General features: G+C 38.8%; 2 protein-coding genes across 3 annotated transcripts in view; both read left to right on the top strand.

Moving 5' to 3' along the window:
- The window catches only part of LOC127447522 (ankyrin repeat domain-containing protein 10-like), a 30,391-nt gene extending 21,459 nt beyond the window's left edge, over nt 1–8,932 (top strand). The window contains exons 4-6 of one of the 2 annotated variants that reach the window (XM_051709458.1): nt 2,432–2,682; nt 3,088–3,186; nt 8,322–8,932. In XM_051709458.1, the coding sequence (XP_051565418.1) occupies nt 2,432–2,682; nt 3,088–3,186; nt 8,322–8,599 (628 nt within the window). In that variant the 3' untranslated portion in view covers nt 8,600–8,932. The remainder of the gene's footprint in view (nt 1–2,431; nt 2,683–3,087; nt 3,187–8,321) is intronic. The other variant, XM_051709459.1, reaches the window with a different exon arrangement.
- Nucleotides 8,933–14,637: 5,705 nt separating this feature from the next.
- On the top strand, nt 14,638–23,222 carry LOC127447525 (ubiquitin-conjugating enzyme E2 A-like). The gene is made up of 6 exons (XM_051709462.1): nt 14,638–14,825; nt 15,324–15,404; nt 19,291–19,316; nt 19,437–19,526; nt 20,555–20,643; nt 22,131–23,222. Exons 1-6 carry the CDS (start codon nt 14,782–14,784, stop codon nt 22,257–22,259), a joined length of 459 nt encoding a protein of 152 aa, XP_051565422.1. The 5' UTR covers nt 14,638–14,781; the 3' UTR covers nt 22,260–23,222.
- Nucleotides 23,223–24,646: the final 1,424 nt, after the last annotated feature.

The raw sequence follows: 24,646 nt of genomic DNA, 5'->3' as shown, positions 1-24,646 counted from the left end.
GAACAAATGCAATTTATTTTTTCATGATTTTCTCCCCAATTTGAAATGCCCAATTCCCAATGTGCTCTAAGTCCTCATGGTGGCGTAGTGACTCGCCTCAGTCCGGGTGGTGGAGGATGACTCTCAGTTGCCTCCACGTCTGAGACGTCAATCCATGCATCTCATCACGTGGCTTGTTGAGCGCGTTACCGCGGAGACCTAGCGCGTGTGGAGGCTTCATGCTATTCCCCGGGGCATCCACGCACAACTCACCATGCGCCCCACCGAGAGCGAGAACCACATTGTAGCGACCACGAGGAGGTTACCCCATGTGACTCTACCCTCCCTAGCAACCGGGCCAATTTGGTTGTTTCGAAGACCTGGCTGGAGTCACTCAGCACGCCCTGGATTCGAACTTGCGACTCCAGGGGTGGTAGTCAGCGTCTTTACTCGCTGAGCTACCCAGGCCCCAACAAATGCATTTCTTAAAGCAACATGCAAACCCTTACTTGAGAAATGTCACCCAGTGGTAGTGTGTAGAGAGAGGAAATTACACATGGGAGAGAACATTTTATGATTGTGTATATTGATGAATACTGAGGCTATCAAAATAATATAATTTCCATTGCCTTCGGATACATTGATAAATTATTTAATATATTTTTTAACCACAGCACGCGTTCCACACAGGTTAAGACTCATGAAAATGAGATGAAGGCTTCTGTACTATTTCTAATCAAGATGCAGAGGTCTTGACACTTGGGCATCATGTCTTCACTCACAATGAATCACTTGTTACCTCATTCAGAAATGTATTCACATTACAGTCCTATTGAGGTCATTTTGCCACAATGTAACAAGAGCTAGACTGTTCTCTTTCAGTTGCCAAAGAATAAATGTTTGATCTTCAGCAATATACCAAGGCACTCTTATAGTATATGAATACTTGAAAATATATATTTTTATAAGAAAGAAACCTGGATGTTCTTAATGTGGTTTCATGTGGTTTGCAGTATCCACAACACAGTACAAATATACCTAGCTGCTTATGAGATAACATCACATTAATTATTATACAATTATCAATATTTATTGGGATAGTTCATTGAAAAATCATTCTTGACTAATTTGGAATGTTGCTTTCTTCCATGGATGACAAAATGAGATGTTAGCAGAATGTTAGCCTCAGTCACCATTCACTTTCATTGTATGGAAACAAAATGCTATGAAGATGAAGGGTGACCAAGGCTAACACTCTGCCTTACATCTCCTTTTGGGTTCTAATGAAGAAAGAAAGTCATATGGGTTTGGAATGACATGATGGTGAGTAAATGATGACAGAATTTTCATTTTTGAGTGTACTATCCCTTTAACACAAGTATTAGTATCTGTTTTAATCATTTTGGTTTGTCTGAGATTAGACGGAATGTGCTTATGCTGTGTTGCACTGCCAAGGGTGACATTTCTGTCTGCATTCAGAATAGAAACGTTAGAAGGACCTCCAAGGGTAAGTGTAAGAGTTATTTTGCCCTCAAGTTTGATCATTCATGTATTCCCTGTTTCTCCACTGCAATAGAAAATGACTGTTGAAGCTAAATGCACACACTCGATCCTTGTTTCATGTCAGACTTTTTATAGGTGTTCATCTCACATTCCCTTTCCATGGTTTACATTGTTAACCATTTGACCTAAAATCTTTTCATTTTTCACTTTGGAGAAGATGGAGATGCCAGAATGCCACTTTCTTTGACTTCACTGTTCTTGAACCATTTAAAGAAATTCCAGCCTTTCCTGGTCAGGTATTCCTTGTTGCTTCCAAGTTGTCCTCTTTCAACCATGAAAACAAAGATTCACTTGACCATTAAACAACATCTGGATATATTCGAAGACTCTTTCCATTCCTTTTTAATTGATCAGAAGATGGACTAGCTCAGTATTTCCCTTCATGCCCACAGCTGTTATTTCTTATTTCACTTTTATTATTATTATTATTATTCATCTGTCCAGTTCATCTGTCGCATAGAAGAGAGAATTCTTGAAACAATTGTTTGAGCGGTGTCAAACCCCTTCTTATGAGGAAATCATAATCACTCATTGTGCAAGGATTTCTAAATCTGATATTTGGCATTGATTGGTGTACTTGTCATCAGAATATGGTTCTTTGCATTTGCATCTTGTTCTAGGCTGCTTTTGTGTGTGCTTCAAGAGTTTTTCACTTTCTATTGCAGTTGAGATGTCACAACATTGAAAATTAATAGAGGTATAATGATTTGGCCACATTTTGTTTCCTTTTTTCCCCCTTCAAGAAGTATGAAAGACAGAAAGGGACTGTGTGTGTGTGTGTGTGTGTGTGTGTGTGTGTGTGTGTGTTAGTGTGTTAGTGTGTATGGGTGGTTGGCAAATATTTGGATTAGACCAGAAATGGTAACACACTATTTTTGTCATTGCACAGCATGAGGAACGCTAGTGGACTGACAGCAGCCGATCTAGCCCATGCCCAGGGCTTTCAAGAGTGTGCCCAACTGCTCTCCAATGCCCAGAACCAGCAACTCTATCAGCTTAATGGGCTCTCAACCAACGGCTCTATGTGCTATGGGGACCGCAAGCTAATCCAAGAGCGGGGCATCCTTAATGGGGTACCCAGTCGAAAGAGATCCCTTGACTGCATGGAGCCTAATCAGATTAAAAAGGCTAGAACTGATGGTAAGTCATGACTATTTAAAGGGATACTTCACCCAAAAATGACAATTCTTTCATTAATTCACCCTCATGCCATCCCAGATGTGTATGACTTTCTTCTGCAGAACACAAACATTAAGAAGAATATCTTGGGTCCATACAATGGTGAATGTACTTTTTGGAGCCTTTGGAGTTCTGGTTACAATTCACTTGCATTGTAAGGACCAACAGAGCTGAGATATTCTTAAAAATCTTTGTTTTGATTCTGCAGAAGAAAGAAAGTCACACATCTGGGAAGGCATGAGGGTGAGTAAATGATGTGAGACAAAAAGATTGTCCCACCCAAATTTCACGCCATTGGTTGAGTCACTGTTGCCATGTCTGGCTGTTTGGTATTCTCAAACAGAGCAATGCTTTGTGACATTGCAGATCCACGTTATCAGGCAATGAATGGAGTTAACAGATCCAGTGGAGGAGACCAGATGGAGAACATGCACATGGAGTTTAGGCCAACATTGAATACCACAGGTGGGAACAGACCCTTAAATGGATCATTTCCCATGGGGTCCAATGGCAACAGCAGTGCAGAGCAGGACCAGGGGTCCAGAATGGAGAGCTCATCCTCTCCAGCCCACAAAGAGCTGGAGATCTTCACTGTGACCTCCATGCAAATACCATGTCGTTGCACTAACTCCTATGCCTATTTGTAAGGCAGTTTGCCTTTGCTTCATTTTGGCTCCTCTGATAATGTGTCTGGAAGGGAATATAATTCACTTTAGTACACTTCATAGGCATAAAACCTTTCATATAGATTGTCACACTATCCCGTCCTTTTAATTTTAGTTGGTTTTATGCCTTTATGCCTATATATATACTCAGCAAAAAAAGAAACGTCCCTTTTTCAGGACACTGCATTTTAAAGATAATTTTGTAAAAATCCAAATAACTTTACAGATCTTTATTGTAAAGGGTTTAAACAATGTTTTCCATGCTTGTTCAATGAACCATAAACAATTAAGGAACATGCACCTGTGGAACGGTCGTTAAGACACTAACAGCTTACAGACAGTAGGCAATTAAGGTCACAGTTATGAAAACTTAGGACATTAAAGAGACCTTTCTACTGACTCTGGAAAAACACCAAAAGAAAGTTGCCCAGGGTCCCTGCTCATCTGCGTGAACATGCCATAGGCATGCTGCATGGAGGCACGAGGACTGCAGATGTGACCAGGGCAATAAATTGCAATGTCTGTACTGTGAGATGCCTAAGACAGCGCTACAGGGAGACTGGAAGGACGGCTGATCGTCCTCGCAGTGGCAGACCATGTGTAACACCTGTACAGGATCAGTACATCCAAATATCACACCTGTGGGACAGGAACAGGATGGCAACAACAAATGCCTGAGTTACACCAGGAACGCACAATCCCTCCATCAGAGCTCAGACTGTCCGCAATAGGCTGAGAGAGGCTGGACTGAGGGCTTGTAGGCCTGTTGTAAGGCAGATCCTCACCAGACATCACTGGCAACAACGTCGCCTATGGACACAAACCCACCTTCACTGGACCAGACAGAACTGGCAAAAAGTGCTCTTCACTGACGAGTCTCGGATTTGTCTCACAAGGGGTGATGATCAGACTCGTGTTTATCGTCAAAGGAATGAGTGTTACACCGAGGCCTGTACTCTGGAGCGGGATCGATTTGGAGGTGGAGGGTCCATCATGGTCTGGGGCAGTGTGTCACAGCATCATCGGACTGAGCTTGTTGTCATTGCAGGCAATCTCAACGCTTTGCGATACAGGGAAGACATCCTCCTCCCTCATGTGTTACCCTTCCTGCGGGCTCATCCTGACATGACCCTCCAGCATGACAATGCCACCAGCCATACTGCTCGTTCTGTGCGTTATTTCCTGCAAGACAGGAATGTCAGTGTTCTGCCATGGCCAGCGAAGAGCCCGGATCTCAATCCCATTGAGCACGTCTGGGACCTGTTGGATCAGAGGGTGAGGGCTAGGGCCATTCCCCCCAGAAATGCCCAGGAACTTGCAAGTGCCTTGGTGGAAGAGTGGGGTAACATCTCACAGCAAGAACTGGCAAATCTGGTGCAGTCCATGAGGAGGAGATGCACTGCAGTACTTAATGCAGTGGCCACATTATTCCATTTCTGTTTGTCACATGTCTGTGAAACTTGTTCAGTTAATGTCTTAGTTGTTGAATCTTTGTTCATACAAATATTTACACGTTAAGTTTGCTGAAAATAAAAGCAGAGAGGACGTTTCTTTTTTTGCTTAGTCACACACACACACACACACACACACACACAGGTGGCCAAAAGTTTGGAATAATGTACAGATTTTGCTGTTTTGGAAGGAAATTGTTACTTTACCAAAGTGGCATTCAACTGATCACAAAGTATAGTCAGGACATTACTGATGTAAAAAAACAGCACCATCACTATTTGAAAAAAGTCATTTTTGATCAAATCTAGACAGGCCCCATTTCGAGCAGCCATCACTCCAACACCTTATCCTTGTGTAATCATGCTAAATTGTTAATTTGGTATTAGAAAATCACTTGCCATTATATCAAACACAGTTGAAAACTATTTGGTTCGTTAAATGAAGCTTAACGTTGTCTTTGTGTTTGTTTTTGAGTTGCCACAGTATGCAATAGACTGGCATGTCTTAAGGTCAATATTAGGTAAACAAAAAATGGCAAAAAAGAAACAGCTTTATCTGGAAACTCATCAATCATTGTTTTGAGGAATGAAGGCTATACAATGCTTGAAATTGCCAAAAAAACTGAAGATTTCACACAAAGGTGTACACTACAGTCTTCAAAGACAAAGGACAACTGGCTATAACAAGGACAGAAAGAGATGTGGAAGGCCAGATGTACAACTAAACAAGAGAATAAGTACATCAGAGTCTCTAGTTTGAGAAATAGACGCCTCACATGTCCTCAGCTGACAGCTTCATTGAATTCTACCCGCTCAACACCAGTTTCATGTACAACAGTAAAGAGCAGACTCAGGGGTGCAGGCCTTATGGGAAGAATTGCAAAGAAAAAGCCACTTTTGAAACAGAAAAACAAAAAGAAAAGGTTAGAGTGGGCAAAGAAACACAGACATTGGACAACAGATAATTGGAAAAGAGTGTTATGGATCTTAACCCCATTGAGCTTTTGTGGGATCAGCTAGACTGTTAGGTGCTTGAGAAGTGCCCGACAAGACAGCCACATCTATGACAAGTGCTACAGGAAGTGTGGGGTGAAATGTGAGTATCTGGACAAACTGACAGCTAGAATGCCAAGGATCTGCAAAGCTGTCATTGCTGCACGTGGAGGATTTTTTTTATGAGAAATCTTTGAAGTAGTTTTAAGAAGTTCTGAACATTTTTTTTCAAATTGTAATAGTAATTTTTCATGTTATTAATGTCCTGACTATACATTGTGATCAGTTGGATGCCACTCTTTGCATAAGAGCTAAATCTGTACATTATTCCACACTTTTGGCCTCCAGTGTGTGTGTGTGTGTGTGTGTGTGTGTGTATATATATATATATATATATATAATGCACTCAGTGTTGGGGAGTAACACAATACATGTAACAGGATTACGTATTTAAAATACAAAATATAAGTAACTGTATTCCACTACAGTTACAATTTAAATCATTGTTAATTAGAATACAGTTACATTCAAAAAGTATTTTGATTACTGAAGAGATTACTTTGCATTTTATTTGTTTCATTTAATATTTAGTCCTTTCAGATGAAAAACATTTACACATATAAATAATGCGATCCAAAGTGCATTTGAACAGTGCTGAAACACTTTCTTATGATGTGTTACATTCATACGAGCAGACAGAGAAGTAAGTTTGAAGTAAGTTTGGAGCAGAAGAAATAGAAATAAATCTTGTGTAAACTGTCAGCTTTATGCTTAGCTAAAATGCTATTTCTAGCCATTTTACATGCACATGTTACCAGGCACAATCATATTTTTTATCAAGAAAATTCACGTTGGATCATAATTTCTTTTTGTCTAGTAAAACCTTTGATATTAGGGCAAAATATCTAAAACTCCTTAAAACAAGATCAATTTGTTTTATCTTGTTTCAGAAACAACACTGAATAATATATTTAGGTTTTTCAGAGAATGTATTTTTAACATGTGTATTTTGTCTTACTGTACTGGCAGAGTTTTTATAGTCAAAACAAGTGAAAAAATCTACCAGTGCTGAAGAAGTAATCCAAAGTATTTAGAATACGTTACTGACCTTGAGTAATCTAACGAAATACGTTACAAATTACATTTTACAGCATGTATTCTGTAATCTGTAGTGGAATACATTTCAAAAGTAACCCTCACAACCCTGTATATACTTTTGATATGAATTACCAATTCCCCCCCCAAATTCCAGGTGGATGCTTGTTGTTTTTTCCATGTTGAAATGTTCCTATGTAATCCACTTGGATTTTTTTTTCCATGTCTTTTTTTCTCTCTCTATCACTATGCCAAAGCATATCTTAACATATGCAGTCTGATTTCTTTATCCTTATATCTTTTGACTTTTCTTTCTCTGGGTGTTATTGCAAAATTTGTTAAAGGGGATCTATTTTGTTAGATTTATTGCAGCTTTACGGTTAACACGTTTATCTGTCTGGTTATTGAAAGAGGGAAAAGTCCTCTTTCCTGTTAATGTTTTGCATATAATTTCATATGTAGTGTAGATATTATTTGCTTAATTGATTACATAAGGATGAATTTAGTCGAAGGCAATTCTTTGATTCAAATGTACTTTTATATATGTTAAATATATATATATATATATATATATATTTGTCATACTTTTTTTTTTTTATTTAGACAAAGTCAGTAAGGAAATCTGAAGTAAATGACTATGGCCAATTTTTTTTTGTGCTGCATATTAATGCATGATTGCCTACTCAAAGTTTTCTGAATTGCAAGAAACATCTGACTGTAAGTGCTATTTTAAACATCAGCTGTCTGAGGTTGAGGTAAAAAATATTGTTCATATAGCGTAGCAGGATGCTTAATATTGAAGAAAATGTCATTTCTACACTCCATAAATATTCTGCCATTTAATAAACAACATCGACTCTTAGATGTGTACTTTTTTTTTTTTGTAAGAACATACTAGCAAAATAGGAACCAAATGCAAGTATTCATATGTTTTTTTTTTTTTTCCCAAATATGAGCATCTCTATGTATCATGTAGTGGCAGGTTTACAAATACAAAGCAATTTTGAAGTGCTAGGGATGATTGTGAGCAATAGAAATTTTCTCAAATAGCTGTTATATTCACAAACTGACTTTTACGGACACTTCTTCCACAAGGAACATGAATCAAATTTGCAGGTCTAAGATTGAATCCCTGTTGTGTGTTTATAAGGCAGTAGATTTAATGTAGGGCAATGTGCCACTTGTATCTTTTACAAAGTAAGCAATATCAGGACATGAAACAAGACTTTAATCATGGGTTCAAAGGTACAGGTGCAAGCATGTTACGTAAACCAAACTGGAAAGGTGATTTTTCAAAACTTGAATTAAACTAATCTGAATTTCTGTACGAACAACTACCTGTGGCCCTGTGAAATGTCAGCATTTTAAATTATAATTAATTTGTTCTCTTTGACAGAAGGACTTTCTTTAAATGGACATTGCCATCCTGTGCAGCACCTCAACGGAGGAAATCTAAATGGGAATTCAACCGTCCCATCAGAGATTGTGAATGAGAGCGTTGGGCATCATGGTTACTTTGATGGCCTACACTTTGGGCATCATAACGGCTTTGGAGATACAGCTGAGAATATGGAGGATGCCAGCAGTCAGATAGAGCACCGCAAGTCAGTTAGTGCAGAGGAGCAGTATGACCACATCACTTTTAACAACATGCACCTCTTTCATGGGTGTTAAGATGTCCTGTCCAGAGTCACATGCCTTTTATAAACATACAGAATGTGCTGAATTGCTGTCTATATTACATTCTCCTTTGTTATTAGTTTCCTTTTTGTAAGTAAAATCAGAACCTTTGCTTAAAAATATTATATTGTTATTATTCTCTAATTGGGGCCATTTAAAAAGAAACCCAGAGGCTCTTAATTTTATGTATTATTTTTGAGGACGTTGCCTGTATTAATGGTGCCTACTTATAAAATATAATTGTTTATTGTCAGCTATTATGTTGTAATTGGAGCTGTGTGTGAATAAGTTGGTTGATTCATTTAATAAATCATCTGTTTTCTAACACATCCTCATCAGTATTTTAATTATAAATGTAAAACTTATACATTTAAACTTAAAATAAGTGTCCTCAGCTCTTGTAGTATGTGCTGAGAAACCTGTGATAAGAAAAGGCACTGGTTTGTTGACCAGTTTGTATAGGCCACATGTTTGGTTGTATTTGAAAGTCCACATCTCTCAAACTGACTAGGACTATGCTCCTTATTGACATAGCCAAAATTAAATGCAGACTAAACTAAAACAGGCCACACTTCAAAATTGATGTGAAAATGATGATGTAAAAAAAAAAAATCACAACAAACAGTCCCAATTTGAGGCAGTGCCACCCCTGACATTTCTTCAATTTTTTTTTTAGAACAATATCTGAAAATAGCTCCCGCCAAATGCAGGTGAAAATAAACCTTGGGGTGGGTTACACAATCAAAATTTCTTGGAGACGTCACTGTTGAGCAACAGAAAAGTCTTTCTAGCAAGTCAGTCCACTGTCTGCCATCTTCGGAACGCTCTTGGGAGACAATCTCCAGTCATGCAAGTGCAGCTCCTGTCTACTTGAATGGGGGAACACCAAAATCTCAAAAACGGTTGGTCAAGATTACGATCGAAGAACATATTTCAAATCAACAATAAAATCTGATCATATTGGAATCATAAATTGTGCTTCTTTGCCTCATATTATGCTAAAACGCGCATTTTCCCGGCTTGTATAGCTGATGCGCATGCGCGTTAGCGAGTTGATTGACAGGTGATGTCTGTATATAAAAGGTGATTGGCTCTTTTACTTGTAAGGCGGGACTTCCTTTCTACATCGATTGACCTTTGGACGTTAGAGCTTCTTGGTTGGGCGTTCCACTTTCTCCCATTTATTTTAATAGAAGTGGCCCATCTCTGCTAAATATCTCTGGCAACAGCCTTGACGTCAAAGTAAAATCATGCCGTTATTCATAACACTTCCCGCCCTTGACCGCTAGGCAGAAACGGTTTTTCCAGAACCCTTCTCTCTGATAGAGCCTTCGAGGTTAGCATTACGCGGCGGTACTTAAGTGAGGAGACAGGAGGCTGTTCTTATTGTATGGATGTAAATAGAGGAGATACTTCAGTACGCTGAATAAAACTGCTTTTGTGATGAAACAGCTCATCACTTAATGTATTGACCGCCTGAGTCCAAAACCATCTTCGGAAGACTATTCCATAGTTCAGGCGCCAAATAGGAAACATTTGCGAATTTTGTTATTCTAGGTAACAGCTCTGAGTTTTGCGATCGTAAGGAACATGATGGATTATAGCGTGTCAGAAGGTCACTTAAGTCTCTGGAGCTAGACCATTTAAAGCTTTGTATGTAGTTAGTCGTATTTTAAAATTAATACGAAATTAAACAGGTCGCCAATGTAACGATGATTAAATGGGGCTAATATGATCATATTTCTTGGTTCTGGTCAGCACTCTGGCAGCTGCATTTTGAACCAATTGAAGTTTATTTATTGATTTTGCTGGACATCCTCCCAGTAATGCATTACAATAATCTAATCTTGAGGTCATGAATGCATTAATTAGTTTTTCGGCATCAGCAACAGAGCATGTGTCGTAATTTAGCAATATTTCTCAGGTGGAAGAATGCTGTTCTACAAACATTGGTAATTTGATTTTCAAAGGACAGATTGGTATCAAATATAACATCTAACTTAGCTGTAGAAGATGACGTAACAGTACATCCATGGAGAGTCAAATTATATTTTAGTGGCTTATTTTAAGAGGTTTTTGGTCCAATAATTAGTACCTCTGTTTTGTCTGAATTTAGTAGAGGGAAATTTCAAGCCATCCAATCTTTGATTTCATTAATACACTTTGCTAATTTGGAGAATTGTGAAATTTTATCAGGTTTCGAGAAAATAGAAAATTGCGTATTGTCGGCATAACAGTGAAAACGAATTCAACAGTTCCTGATAATATCTCCCAGGGGAAGCATATATAAGGAGAAAATTAGAGGCTCTAAAACTGATCCCTGTGGCACTCCATACTTAACTTTTGTTTGATTTGACAATTCCTCGTTTACATAGACAAAGTGGTAGCGGTCTAATAAATAGGACCTAAACCATGCTAATGCAAGTCCACTAATGCCAACATAATTCTCCAGTCTATTTGAGAGAATGTTGTGACCTATTGTGTCGAAGGCAGCACTAAGATCTAAAAGCACTAGAAGAGAAATGCAGCTGCGATCAGATGATATGAGCAAGTCATTTGTAACTCTGATAAGTGCAGTCTCTGTCCTATAATGGGGCCTAAATCCTGACTGAAATTCTTCATATATACAATTTTATATGAATTTTATTTTTTTATATACCATGTTAGTGCCATTTTAGCTGCATCTGAAAATGTATGCAGCTGACTTGCTGCCTTTTAAAATGACATAGTTTTTGAATGAATGGAAATCTTAAGGAAACTGGTCTCAGAACAGTTTGAAAAGCACCTTATTTTCATCCTAGTTCTGTATGCAGCCTCTGAAGGTAGCATTTACCTGTTTTCTGACACGTAACGGTCATCTAGCGTGTTACGACAGTAAGTCACCATTTACGGATACCATAGAAATTAATGGGGAGAGCTGTAAACTGACACCTACCTGTTGCAGAAAATCAGTTTATTCAGCACACCAAAGCATCTCTTCCATAGACATCCATTATAAAAGACCGGCCTGTTGTCTCCTCGCCAGTGTACCGCTCATAAAATGTCTATGAGACCGCCAAGGTTATGCATTTTGTTGCTAACTTGTAGTCTAAATTGGTAGAAGGGCTCTGGTTGTTATCTCTGACTGTACCGATCTTATTCAACAAGGAGGATTCTGCGCACAATATGCATTAAATTTCAGAGTCGAAAATTTAAGACAAAACATCCTCAAAATACACATTATTTCCTTTAAACCCCCAAATACTATTATCTTTTGGTACCAATGTCAAACATTACTTTGAAAACAAAACATTAAATTGTCTGATATACGTTTTTGTATTGTGTTTGTGCAGTCGCGAAAGGTTGATTTCTTCGCAGTGATAGGGTGGTGTAGGGTGTCAGTGGTACTCTAAATAAACACACTGCAGTGATTCCCTGTTAGTATTTAATTAGTATCTGTACAAATAGTATCTGTCTAACACTATTTACACTTAGTGCAAAGATGTTGATATTTACACTTAGAGCTGATTGATGTACTTCTCCAGTGACCAACAATGTTTCATGACCGAAAGTAGCAGACGTAGAGCTAAAGTTATCACATTTATTATGTGAAATATTTATTTTAGAGCTTGAACTGATTGTCAAAACAAACAATTAAAACTAATCTTTCACAAGCGTTTCTCGTTGCTGTGCGACTTCAAATTAACGCAGTGTAAGAATCTCGTGAGATTGAGGAGAGAAGGATCCCTTCTAAACACAAATTTCGCAAAATTGACGAGAAAAGGATCCCTTCTAAACACGAATCTCACGAGATTGACGAGAATGATCCCTTCTAAACATGAACCTCGCGAAATTGATGAGAGAAGTATCCCTTCTAAGCACGAATCTCACGAAATTGACGAGAAGGGTCCCTTCTAAACTCAAACCTCATGAGATTGATGAGAAGGATCCCTTCTAAACACGAATCTCGCAAGATTGACGAGAAGGGTCCCTTCTAAACATGAATCTTGCTAGATTGACGAGAAGGATCCCTTCTAAACACGAACCTCGTGAGATTGACGAGAAGGATCCCTTCTAAACACGAACCTCATGAGATTGACGAGCAGGGTCCCTTCTAAACACGAGTCTCGCTAGATTGACGAGAAGGGTCCCTTCTAAACACGAACCTCGCGAAATTGAAGAGAAGGGTCCCTTCTAAACACTAATCTCGCTAGATTGACAAGAAGGGTTCCTTCTAAACATGAATCTCGCAAGATTGACGAGAAGGATCCCTTCTAAACACGAACCTCGTGAGATTGACGAGAAAGATCCGTTCTAAACACAAACCTCGTGAGATTGATGAGAAGGATCCCTTCTAAACATGAATCTCACGAGACTGAGGAGAAGGGTCCCTTCTAAACACGAGTCTCGCTAGATTGACGAGAAGGATCCTTTCTAAACACGAATCTCACGAGACTGACGAGAAGGATCCCTTCTAAACACAAATCTCATGAGATTGACGAGAAGGATCCCTTCTAAGCACGAATCCCGCGAGACTGACGAGAAAATGGTCCCTTCTAAACACAAACCTCGCAAGATTGAGGAGAAGGATCCCTTCTAAACATGAATCTCGCGAGATGGACGAGAACGATCCCTTCTAAACACGAATCTCACGAGATTGACGAGAAGGTTCCCTTCTAAACACGAGTCTCGCTAGATTGACGAGAAGGATCCCCTCTAAACACGAACCTCGTGAGATTGACGAGAAGGGTCCCTTCTAAACACGAGTCTCGCTAGATTGACGAGAAGGATCCCTTCTAAACACGAACCTCGTGAGATTGACGAGAAGGATCCCCTCTAAACACGAACCTCATGAGATTGACGAGCAGGGTCCCTTCTAAACACGAGTCTCGCTAGATTGATGAGAAGGGTCCCTTCTAAACACGAACCTCGCGAAATTGAAGAGAATGGTCCCTTCTAAACACTAATCTCGCTAGATTGACAAGAAGGGTCCCTTCTAAACATGAATCTCGCAAGATTGACGAGAAGGGTCCCTTCTAAACACGAATCTCACGAGATTGACGAGAAGGATCCCCTCTAAACACGAACCTCATGAGATTGACGAGCAGGGTCCCTTCTAAACACGAGTCTCGCTAGATTGACGAGAAGGGTCCCTTCTAAACACGAACCTCGCGAAATTGAAGAGAATGGTCCCTTCTAAACACTAATCTCGCTAGATTGACAAGAAGGGTCCCTTCTAAACATGAATCTCGCAAGATTGACGAGAAGGGTCCCTTCTAAACACGAATCTCACGAGATTGACGAGAAGGATCCCTTCCAAACACGAACCTCGCGAAATTGACAAGAGAAGTATCCCTTCTAAACACGAATCTCACGAGATTGACGAGAAGGATCCCTTCCAAACACGAACCTCGCGAAATTGACAAGAGAAGTATCCCTTCTAAACACGAATCTCATGAGATTAACGAGAAGGATCCCTTCTAAACACAAACCTCGTGAGGTTGACGAGAAGGATCCCTTCTAAACACGAATCTCGTGAGATTGACGAGAAGCATCCCTTCTAAACACGAATCTCGCGAGATTGACGAGACCACGAACCACGTGAGATTGACGAGACCACGAACCACGTGAGATTGACGAGAAGGAGCCCTTCTAAACACGAATCTCGCGAGATTGACGAGAAGGGTCCCTTACAAACACGAATCTCACTAGATTGACGAGAAAAGGTTCCCTTCTAAGCACGAATCTCGCGAGATTGACGAGAAGGATCCCTTCTAAACACGAATATCACTAGATTGACGAGAAAAGGGTCCCTTCTAAGCACGAATCTCGCGAGATTGACGAGAAGGGTCCCTTCTAAACACGAATCTCACTAGATTGACGAGAAAAGGGTCCCTTCTAAGCACGAATCTCGCGAGATTGACGAGAAGGATCCCTTCAAAACACAAACCTCGTAAGATTGACGAGAAGGCTCCCTTCTAAACACGAATCTCGCGAGATTGACGAGAAAAGGGTACCTTCTAAGCACGAATCTCGCGAGATTGACGAGAAGGATCCCTTTTAAGCACGACCAAAGAGAACGGAGAGAAGCAGCGATTAGTAATCACCCGTGTTTTTTGTGTACCGTTTCTTTTCCTGAAATGTGCTGTTAGAGCACTGAAAATAATATCGAACACATAATTTTAGTGTAGTTAAAGATGTCTACTCCTGCTAGACGGCGACTCATGCGAGATTTTAAGCGGTGAGTGAGTGTGAAATGATGGATGTGTTTGTTTTGGTGGAATAGCTATCTAGCTAGTTAGCTTCATAGCAATCGGTCCGGCTAGTACATTATAAACATCCTACCAGCGATTAAAAGACACAATTTAACGTCTGGTATGTACTGAAAACAGCGAGTTAGTCGAGTATATCGTAATATTGTCTGTTTACATGGTGGAGGTTCATAAAAACTCTATATTTAACTTAGCTAGCTGGCTAGTGTTCAAAGCCGGTTAGGGAAGAACTTCAAGCCTGACGTGTTTAAACGGATTCATATTTTGGGGTTCAAAGTAACAGAAGTGTACTTATTTGCCCCCATAATACCATTTTTGTTTCTAATGTTGATTATAGAGTAATGAGAATCCCCAATTGCCGTCATTTATTATCCCAGCTCTTTCCAGATGAGGTGATTGACATTGAAAGAGTAAGAATAATCCCTAACACAGCTATGATTTTGTCTACGGTGGTGTTGGTCCCACAGGCTCCAGGAGGATCCCCCAGCCGGTGTTAGTGGAGCTCCATCTGAAAACAACATAATGGTTTGGAATGCAGTTATATTCGGGTAAGAAGAGAGAGGCCAGTCTGCCAACAAGCTCACCTAACAGGGTTCCTACAGTCATTAGAAACCTGGAAATATCAGGGAATTTTTGTAAAATCAAAAGTTTTGGAGACTAGTAAAATCTTAAAGGTATGTACCTTTATATAGTGAATATGTGTGATTCTCACAAAACCTGTCAAATAAAAAGTCCTGGTCAAAAAAGCCCTTTTACTCCAAAAAATAAATAAAAATAAGTACATAAATTTTGCATATATTTCCTGTAGAACAACTGGTAAAGCATGGCACTAGCAACGCCAGGGTCATGGTTTAGATTCCCAGGGAACACACAAACTGATAAAAATTGTATACCTTCAATCAGTGGAGGGCTGTGCGTTTAAAGTCTAGGCCTTCAGTGTGATTCATGCCATTAAGAAAACACAGTTTCACTGTGAATAAGACACCCTATGCCTTTGGGCGTCATGCATTATGTTGCTAATAATACCAACTGACACTTTAAAAACACGTCCATGCACGAAAGCCAGAACTTGAAATGACACTTAATGCTCAAGCAAGCCTAATTTTAACTGCAGCATTACTGTTTGTGAAATGAACGTCTTCCGAACATACATTCAGAAACCATAATTTTTCATATGAATCTACCAAGGAGGTTTATAATACCTGGAGAAATCTATCTAATAATATTTGCGATTTAAATGTTGCTTGCAATAAATTGTTTCGTCAGGGTAAACGGTTATGCTGTGTTCCATTCATGTTGGATGCGGGATATTCCTGCAATGCTCCCGTTAGCTTAGCAGAGGTTTGACTCTCATTAGAGATGTCTCCTAGCAACCCAACTGATAAACAATGCTGCAGCGCTAGCATTTGTGCTTCAGGTGTACGATTATCAAAAGAGATTATAATGTTTTATACACCTGTTTCTGCAGGCGTTTGTTAAACAAGCTTTAATATCATGTAATGTGGAAATGAACTCATTTATCGATATTACTTAATAAAGTGAATGTTTATCACTTACTTTGTATATCTCTCTGAGTGTCGACATGTTTGTGTGACATCATGCCCCTGCATCTCGGTGAAATCAGAGTTGAGAATTTCTGCACGAGCCTACAAGTTGTAATTCTGACTTCAAGATGCATTCCATTACACTTTTCCTAGTAGGAAGTTGTAAAATCTGACTTTCTGAGTTGAATGGAGTGCAGCACTACTTTTCAAAACTTGATCTGACACTGAATGCTCCAGCAGCCTAATTTACACTTAGAAAACTCGTGATGTTGCTATAACAATACAAAAAGCACTTACCAATTTGCTTGAAGTGAAAATCAGTCCTCCTTTCCTGTTTAATAAAGTAAGCAATCACACGGTCATGCAGAACATCTTGTGTTTTTAAATCCATAAGGATCTCTTTCTCAATGGCGATAGCAGCAGTGATGACGATCTCGCACTCTTCGCTTTAAAATTACGTACATCACTTAAAGCGTGATTGCGTCACTCAAGGCCAGCTAGAAGGCCTCGAACGGGACACATCCTAAAGATCACACCCACCAAGAACAAATAAATCAGTCTGACTGGCTGATGAATCTGACAATCTGACTTTAGTTGCTGATTCATTTGCACTGTTGAGGGATTCTGTGGAAATTCTGAAGGCCTGAGGGGGTGGAGCTCAAACTCACATGCTGCTTCAGCTAAGGAGCTTGGCTTCGGGCATGTGATTTGTGAAACAGTTGTCACACTTCGCTTGTAAGCATCAAGGAATAAATTCTGACTGGATAAACTTTTCGTTTTTATCTATTTGTTTGTAGATTAATTAAGAGTTGAAAGCTATTAAAAATACATAGGCAAAAAGGTGATTGAGAATGAAAGGATGAAAAATATTTCCTTATTTGGCATGTTAGGCCAGCAGAGAAGGCTTTGCTGGCCCTGAGAATTCGCCACTGCGGTAAGTCTCTTTGGATAAAACTGTCTGTCAAATGCATAAATGTAAATATAGAACATTAAGCCTTTTTTAGGACCATTAAGATTTTTTTACTAGTGCTGGTAGTCGATTAACATTTGCATAATTTTTTCTGTAGTTAATCGTGATTAAACACAGATTTTAAAAGTGTTGACATTTGACACTATATATACTTCTTGTCAAAATTCATTTATTTCCATCTTAGGAAAGGAAAACAATATGTAACAATATAATGCTTTATTAACATTTTCCAAACAAAGCCTCCCACAATATAAAGACAATGCACTAAAATATCACTAATTCAAGTAACATTAAACGTTTCCCAAAGTCTAAGTGGGAGTGGGAGTAATTGAAAGAACTAGTTTCCCCATAGGTTGCATATTCATTGCAGTGGGCATTAAATCTCTTAATCTCTCATCCTCCACAATATTAATCTGCTAGTAGACAATGGCTCTCCGCTTTGTTACAGCAATCGTGAAGCTGCATTCATGATTCACGTCAGAGCGTCAAAGCCAGCGTCAAGCGCCGCATTGAACTAACCATGAAAAGCGCTTGCAAACAAAAATGTCTCATTCTGCGTTTTGGTGATATTTAAGATTTGGGGTGGGGGTTGATTGGTAAAATGTGCTTAAAGAAATATTCTGAAGCTCGGTCGACTCGGTTTTGATAGCCACAAAAATTACTATTGACTCATCCCTCATTTTCTTAAAATGGAGGTTAAAGTGAGGCACTTACAAGTGGAAATGAATAGGGCCAATTTTTGGAGGGTTTAAAGATTATAATTTTATAAAAGCACTTTAATTATTCTGTTAAAACTTGTGCATTATTTGAGCTGTAAATTTGTTCAAATTGTCATTTTTACAGTCTTACAATTTTACATGGTTTGATTACATCGTAAGTGGTAAAATTGACTATAACGTTAAACAGAAAAGGTTAGTAAGTGATTTCAACACACTAAAATCAACACTTATTGTTTACGTCTTTTGGCTACACTTGAAATTGTATTTTAATGTTTACAGTTTGGCCCCATTCACTTCCTTTGTAAGTGCCTCACTGTAACCTTGATTTTAAGAAAAGAAGGGACAAGTCGAAACAAGTTTTTGTGGTAATCAACATTAAGACATAAATGCCGTTTATTAAGCGCTTGTGTTAAACCCAGAATATTCCTTTAAGTGTCCTGAAAATAATGGCACAATACAAAAAAATGATGGTCTTAAATGTATGCTTTTATTTATGCAAAATGTATGCATATTGTACAAAATATGCAAGTACATATTTGTGTATTGCTTCGGGGATAATATGACAAGAACATTTTCTTGACAGGTTTTGCCCATATAGTTTTTTTCTAAGCTGAGTATTGCTATTTGTGAGGGTGAAGAGAAGAAAAAAAAAATGCCTGTGTTGTATCATTCTGCCCGTTGAGGGTCATTTGTACACTATTAAGGATAATCATATAATTGTATTAGTTCCACAGATTGGTACCTGGCATACAAATGGAAATCTGTCTCCAGCAATCACAATTATGAAATAGTTTTAAGAAATCTTCATCTAGAAATCACAAAGAACAGGAAAGGTCATGGGATTCAGTGGTCAAAAAGTGTGGGGGAACGCTGATTTAACCTCAAAGCATTCAGCGACAATAACTGCAAGTAGCCTTTTTCACCCAGGGTTTGAACCCTTTCAAAACTAATGCAGTCTATGTGTATTAGATTATTGTATAGGTTTATACCTGGGTACCTAAAAGGCTATTTGCAGTCATGTTAGCTTGTAAAGACCTGGTAATGGTAGATTGAAATGGTGCACATGTTTGTTATTTGATATCGTGGTCAACATGCTGTACTTGGGTTGAGACCTGTATGTTCCAAACAGGGCAGGTTGTCTAAATGTCATTTTCCAACTCCTGCCTTTGACCTAAATAATGTTTTATGTTTTTACACGCAGCCCAGAAGGAACACCTTTTGAAGATGGTAAGTGTCTTGCTCAACTGACCTAGACACAAGCAAGCATGTGCAAGTACATGTGTGAAGAAATCATTTAGAATATAAATTCACTCAAATTGAGGATGATGTTTGTTCTCTGCACCCAAGGTACTTTCAAGCTTACAGTTGAGTTCACAGAAGAATATCCAAACAAGCCCCCCACTGTGCGGTTTGTCTCAAAGATGTTTCATCCAAATGGTGAGTGACACTTCCTGTTTGTGTCTCAGATTAGAAACTTTGGCAAAGAACAACTAACCCCTATCCTGTAAACAAGGCGTTGTGCATGAGACTGAGCATCTTCCTGTATGTTCTCGGTTGTATTGTAACACTACCAGGTTCACATGGAATCTGCGCCCTGAGAACTCTTTTTGAAGCTTCACAGAATTTGAACGTTGTCATTAACAGAGTTCTACACTTTGCCACACTAGCTTGCATGTTTATTAAATATTTTAGATAATTAGCTCCCAATAAGACTGTAGTATTCGAAGATGTTTAACACAAATTCCTGTTTTTGCGGAAATTCTGCAGATGTTCTCAAAAAAATGCACAAAGTCAGCAAATTCGGTCTGGGTCTCTGCAGTACAGCACCTACTGATGATGGCGTGACATTCTTACATTTGTTCTTTTGCTGCAGTTATTAGCTTCATTGTTTATTAATAAAAACACTAGTTCCTATTGTCATTATAGTGCACATATTGTGATGTGGCAATGTATTTATCTATCAAAAACAAATGAAATGTCTTTTGGAAATGCTAAAATAACTTCATATGCATTTCTTAAGCAATAATAATTCAAAATTGATCATTTATAATATTACAAAATATTATGAATAAATGTTTTTTGCAAATGCAGTTTTAAAGCCACCTCTACTTTGTTGGTCTAGAAGTGATTGTACAGTCAGTGTTAGTAAAAATTGTTTGATCGCTACAGTCTGAAGTAACCAAATTAAAAACTTGCTGACTTGTATTAATAAAAACATTCCTAAGGTTAAAATTTTCAGTGATTTTGTCAGAGTTAGAGCTTTGTAAGGCATGTAATTTGAGAGGATGAATGTTGTCTGAAGCTTTATAATACTTTTATGAACGTCTATGTTTCTCTCTTTGTCATTGGTCACTAGCTCTTAAAGCAATATAAGCATGTTTTTTCTTTTCAATTATTTGTGTCTGTAAAGAATTTATTTTTAACATATTCTGTTACTCTGACTTTTGTCTTGCTGTCTTTCTCAGTGTATGCTGATGGCAGTATCTGCTTAGATATTCTCCAGAACCGGTGGAGTCCAACTTATGATGTTTCTTCTATTCTAACATCAATACAGGTACATTAATGTTTTTTTGTTTTTTTTTAGTCCTTACTCACTTAGAAAAGAGCCTTTGAATAGTATTAATTCTGAGTATGAAACTTCCATAATATACCTGTTAATAGCTCAGATTTTCTCAGTGGCGTTTTATTTAGTTGAAAACACTGTATGTGGCTCTCAGCAGTGTATCTAATTCGAATGACATTGTTTGTATCTTTTGTAAAGTATGTATGTGCAGGGTTCCCACACATCCTGGAAAACCTGGAATTTGGCAGTACAGTTTTCTAGTCATGGAAAAGTCATGGAAAATTAGAAAAATACATCAATGTCCTGGAAAATTGAAAATATTTAAGTAAAATAAAACAGTTTGACTGTGTCGCTAATAAGGTTTTTGCTACATGTTCAAAAACATGGTAACAATCGGGACTCTGGATAGGTGTCAAATACACATTTGTATAATTTTGAAACAACAGTTGACTGGCGTGAACGAACATTTCCTGTCATCTCTGCTTTGCTCTAACAAAATAGTTTAAGTATTGATATAGTGCAAAATGGGATTTTCATTCCAAAATTGCTGTTGTTAACTACGAAAAGATCTGAGTTGCAAACTTTAGACAATGACAATGCAGTCGGGCCGCTGATGTTTTTGAAAATAAATTCACAACCTGAGGTGGTAGTGTGGTAATGCTACCTTTACACTTTAGGATGTGAATTCATTTTCAATAATTCTGTCCATTGGAGTCCACATTTAGGGCACTATGTTTTCCGCCATGTGGACGGAATCACTGAATCAGAAAATGTAATCAGCTATAAAGTGAATAATGTTACAGAATTTGACATATTTGGTACAAAATGTTTGAATGTACAATTAATCAAATTAAAATTGTGATATGTCCTTGTGTGATTATTAAAGTGCAAAAGGCTGTGATTTAATTAAATGTGTATATAATCTGCATGTGCTGTGCGCTTCAAAATTAATTTGGGATGCTGGCTGCTCATTCTCTGGCAACAGAGTCAAGAGCATTGTGTGCTTTGTGTGTGTGGTAGATGACAGGGAGCAGAGCGCTCTGGAGTGCGCAACACATACAGAATATTAAATTGAATAAATCATAGCTTTTTGGGTTTTAATAATTAAACTGGGCCACATAGCAAACTACTAATCCGGAAAAGAGAATCTGCCATCTAAAACACACAAACTGAAAAATAAAAGCTTGATTTAAATGAACATGTGAAATGGGGAAAAAATTAATATTACTGCTATATAGTAATTCTTAGACAACTTTTTGAGAATACAGAATTCAGAAACAATAAGCATCCAATAACCACAATATGCATAATGACCTCTTGTGTGTTTTTGCTTCAATATTACACCCGATGGGCACAGAAAATGTCCTGGAAAATTGTGCCTTGAAAAGAGTGGCAACCATGATGTGGTGTTGTAGTTTTGCTTTTATTTTTAACTTCACTCATCCATTGACTAAAGTTTGATTTATCTTTCCCTACAGTCCCTTCTAGATGAGCCAAATCCCAACAGCCCAGCAAACAGCCAGGCAGCACAGCTGTATCAAGAAAACAAACGAGAATATGAGAAACGGGTGTCAGCAGTTGTAGAGCAGAGCTGGAGGGACAGTTGATTACATTCACAAACATTTTGTTTTTCTTTTCTTTGGCTCTGTTGTTGGAGGATAGTTTTTAAAATCTCCATTTTAAGTTTTTATGCACTTTACTCAAGCAAGATTGTAATTTTTGTTTTTATTTCTCTTTTTTTGCCTGGAGTGCTTTTCAACCCTCCAAATTAAGATCACTGATTCTGGAAAGGGGAAAAAACCCCTCGTATTGTCATTCTATCATGCTTGACTAATTTTGCATCTGGCATGAACATGCAGTTATTGTCGGTTTTTGCGAAGTGTCTTATTATCGCTTAAAAACATTGACGAGTCAGTCGTGGCACTCTAATATAAATATAAAAGTCTCACTAAGAAACTTCAAAGTCAAAGTGGTGTTATTCTGATGAAAATGTACTCTGTGCTTCATTGACAATTTTAATATCATGGTTTCACTCAAAGGCAGTTAAAAGTGCCCTTTTAAGTTCTTGAATTTCAGTCTTTTTGGATCAGTGTTCATGACAGTGGTTTAGTCACAACTCTCATTGGTTCTGTCAAAGGAAAGATGGCATGCTACCACACGAGTGGTAATGAGCTACAGTACTGCATATAACATGTTAGTAGACAGACATGATGGTTTATATAAATAAACAAGTTATGTTTAAAGAAAATGTCAATATTTAGGAGAGTATAAAATATATTTACTGGTTAAAAAAACTGAAGAATGATTAGCTGGAACTACTCAAAAGTGCAAAAATATCCTCCAGATACTAGTAATTTTAGTCACTTAACATGCACCTTTTTCATGGCTTGCATCACAGAGTCCAAATCAAAATATCTTCATGTCTTTTTCCAAGCCCATATCTTTGCAGATGTACATGCATGAATGCCTGAGTGTGCCCTTGCATTTAGAAATTTGTGTACAGATTTTGCACTGGTTGGCAATCTCATTTTCCAGCACTTGTAAATACTTAAATAAAAGGTAAAACTACATTCATGAGTATTGCCTCTTATTTATCAAATCACAAACACCTGCCATTTTTCCCTTTTAAGTAATACCATGACTCTTACAATTTTATTTGATCAGAGAAACAAGTGGATCACATGCAGAGTTAACGTCAATGTGCCAAAGATAACAGCATCCCAAGACAATCCGTACTATATTTGGAGTTAGTCTTAAGATATACACTATATTGCCAAAAGTATTCGCTCACCTGCCTTTAGAGGCATATGAACTTAAGTGACATCCCATTCTTAATCCATAGGGTTTAATATAACGTCGGCCCACCCTTTGCAGCTATAACAGCTTCAACTCTTCTGGGAAGGCTTTCCACAAGGTTTAGGAGTGTGTTTATGGGAATTTTTGACCATTCTTCCAGAAGCGCATTTGTGAGGTCAGACACTGATGTTGGACGAGAAGGCCTGGCTCGCAGTCTTCGCTCTAATTCATCCCAAAGGTGCTCTATCGGGTTGAGGTCAGGACTCTGTGCAGGCCAGTCAAGTTCTTCCACACCAAACTCGCTCATCCATGTCTTTATGGACCTTGCTTTGTGCACTGGTGTGCAGTCATGTTGGAACAGGAAGGGGCCATCCCCAAACTTTTCCCACAAAGTTGGGAGCATGGAATTGTCCAAAATCTCTTGGTATGCTGAAGCATTCAGAGTTCCTTTCACTGGAACTAAGGGGCCAAGCCCAGCTGCTGAAAAACAACCCCACACCATAATCCCCCCTCCAGCAAACTTCACAGTTGGCACAATGCAGTCAGACAAGTACCGTTCTCCTGGCAACCGCCAAACCCAGACTCGTCCATCAGATTGCCAGATGGAGAAGCGTGATTCCTCACTCCAGAGAACGCGTCTCCACTGCTCTAGAGTCCAGTGGCGGCGTGCTTTACACCACTGCATCCGACGCTTTGCATTGCACTTGGTGATGTATGGCTTGGATGCAGCTGCTCAGCCATGGAAACCCATTCCATGAAGCTCTCTACGCACTGTTCTTGAGCTAATCTGAAGGCCACATGAACTTTGGAGGTCTGTAGCGATTGACTCTGCAGAAAGTTGGTGACCTCTGCGCACTATGCGCCTCAGCATCCGCTGACCCCGCTCTGTCATTTTACGTGGCCCACCACTTCGTGGCTGAGTTGCTGTCATTCCCAATCGCTTCCACTTTGTTATAATACCACTGACAGTTGACTGTGGAATATTTAGTAGCGAGGAAATTTCACGACTGGACTTGTTGCACAGGTGGCATCCTATCACAGTACCACGCTGGAATTCACTGAGCTCCTGAGAGCGGCCCATTCTTTCACAAATGTTTGTAGAAGCAGTCTGCATGCCTAGGTGCTTCATTTTATACACCTGTGGCCATGAAAGTGATTGGAACACCTGAATTCAATTATTTGGATGGGTGAGCGAATA

The sequence above is a fragment of the Myxocyprinus asiaticus genome, chromosome 10 (genome assembly GCF_019703515.2).
Source record: "Myxocyprinus asiaticus isolate MX2 ecotype Aquarium Trade chromosome 10, UBuf_Myxa_2, whole genome shotgun sequence".
NCBI classification, from domain to species: domain Eukaryota; kingdom Metazoa; phylum Chordata; class Actinopteri; order Cypriniformes; family Catostomidae; genus Myxocyprinus; species Myxocyprinus asiaticus.
The sequence above is the reverse complement of the archived record's forward strand: the minus strand, read 5'-3'. Positions and strand labels throughout refer to the sequence as shown.

Coding starts and splice junctions, on each gene's coding strand:
- LOC127447525 (XM_051709462.1), top strand. CDS start 14,782: ATGTCTACTCCTGCTAGACGGCGACTCATGCGAGATTTTAAGCG. Junction 15,405..19,290: donor TGGAATGCAGTTATATTCGG/GTAAGAAGAGAG, acceptor TTTTACACGCAG/CCCAGAAGGAACACCTTTTG. Junction 19,317..19,436: donor AGGAACACCTTTTGAAGATG/GTAAGTGTCTTG, acceptor TCTGCACCCAAG/GTACTTTCAAGCTTACAGTT.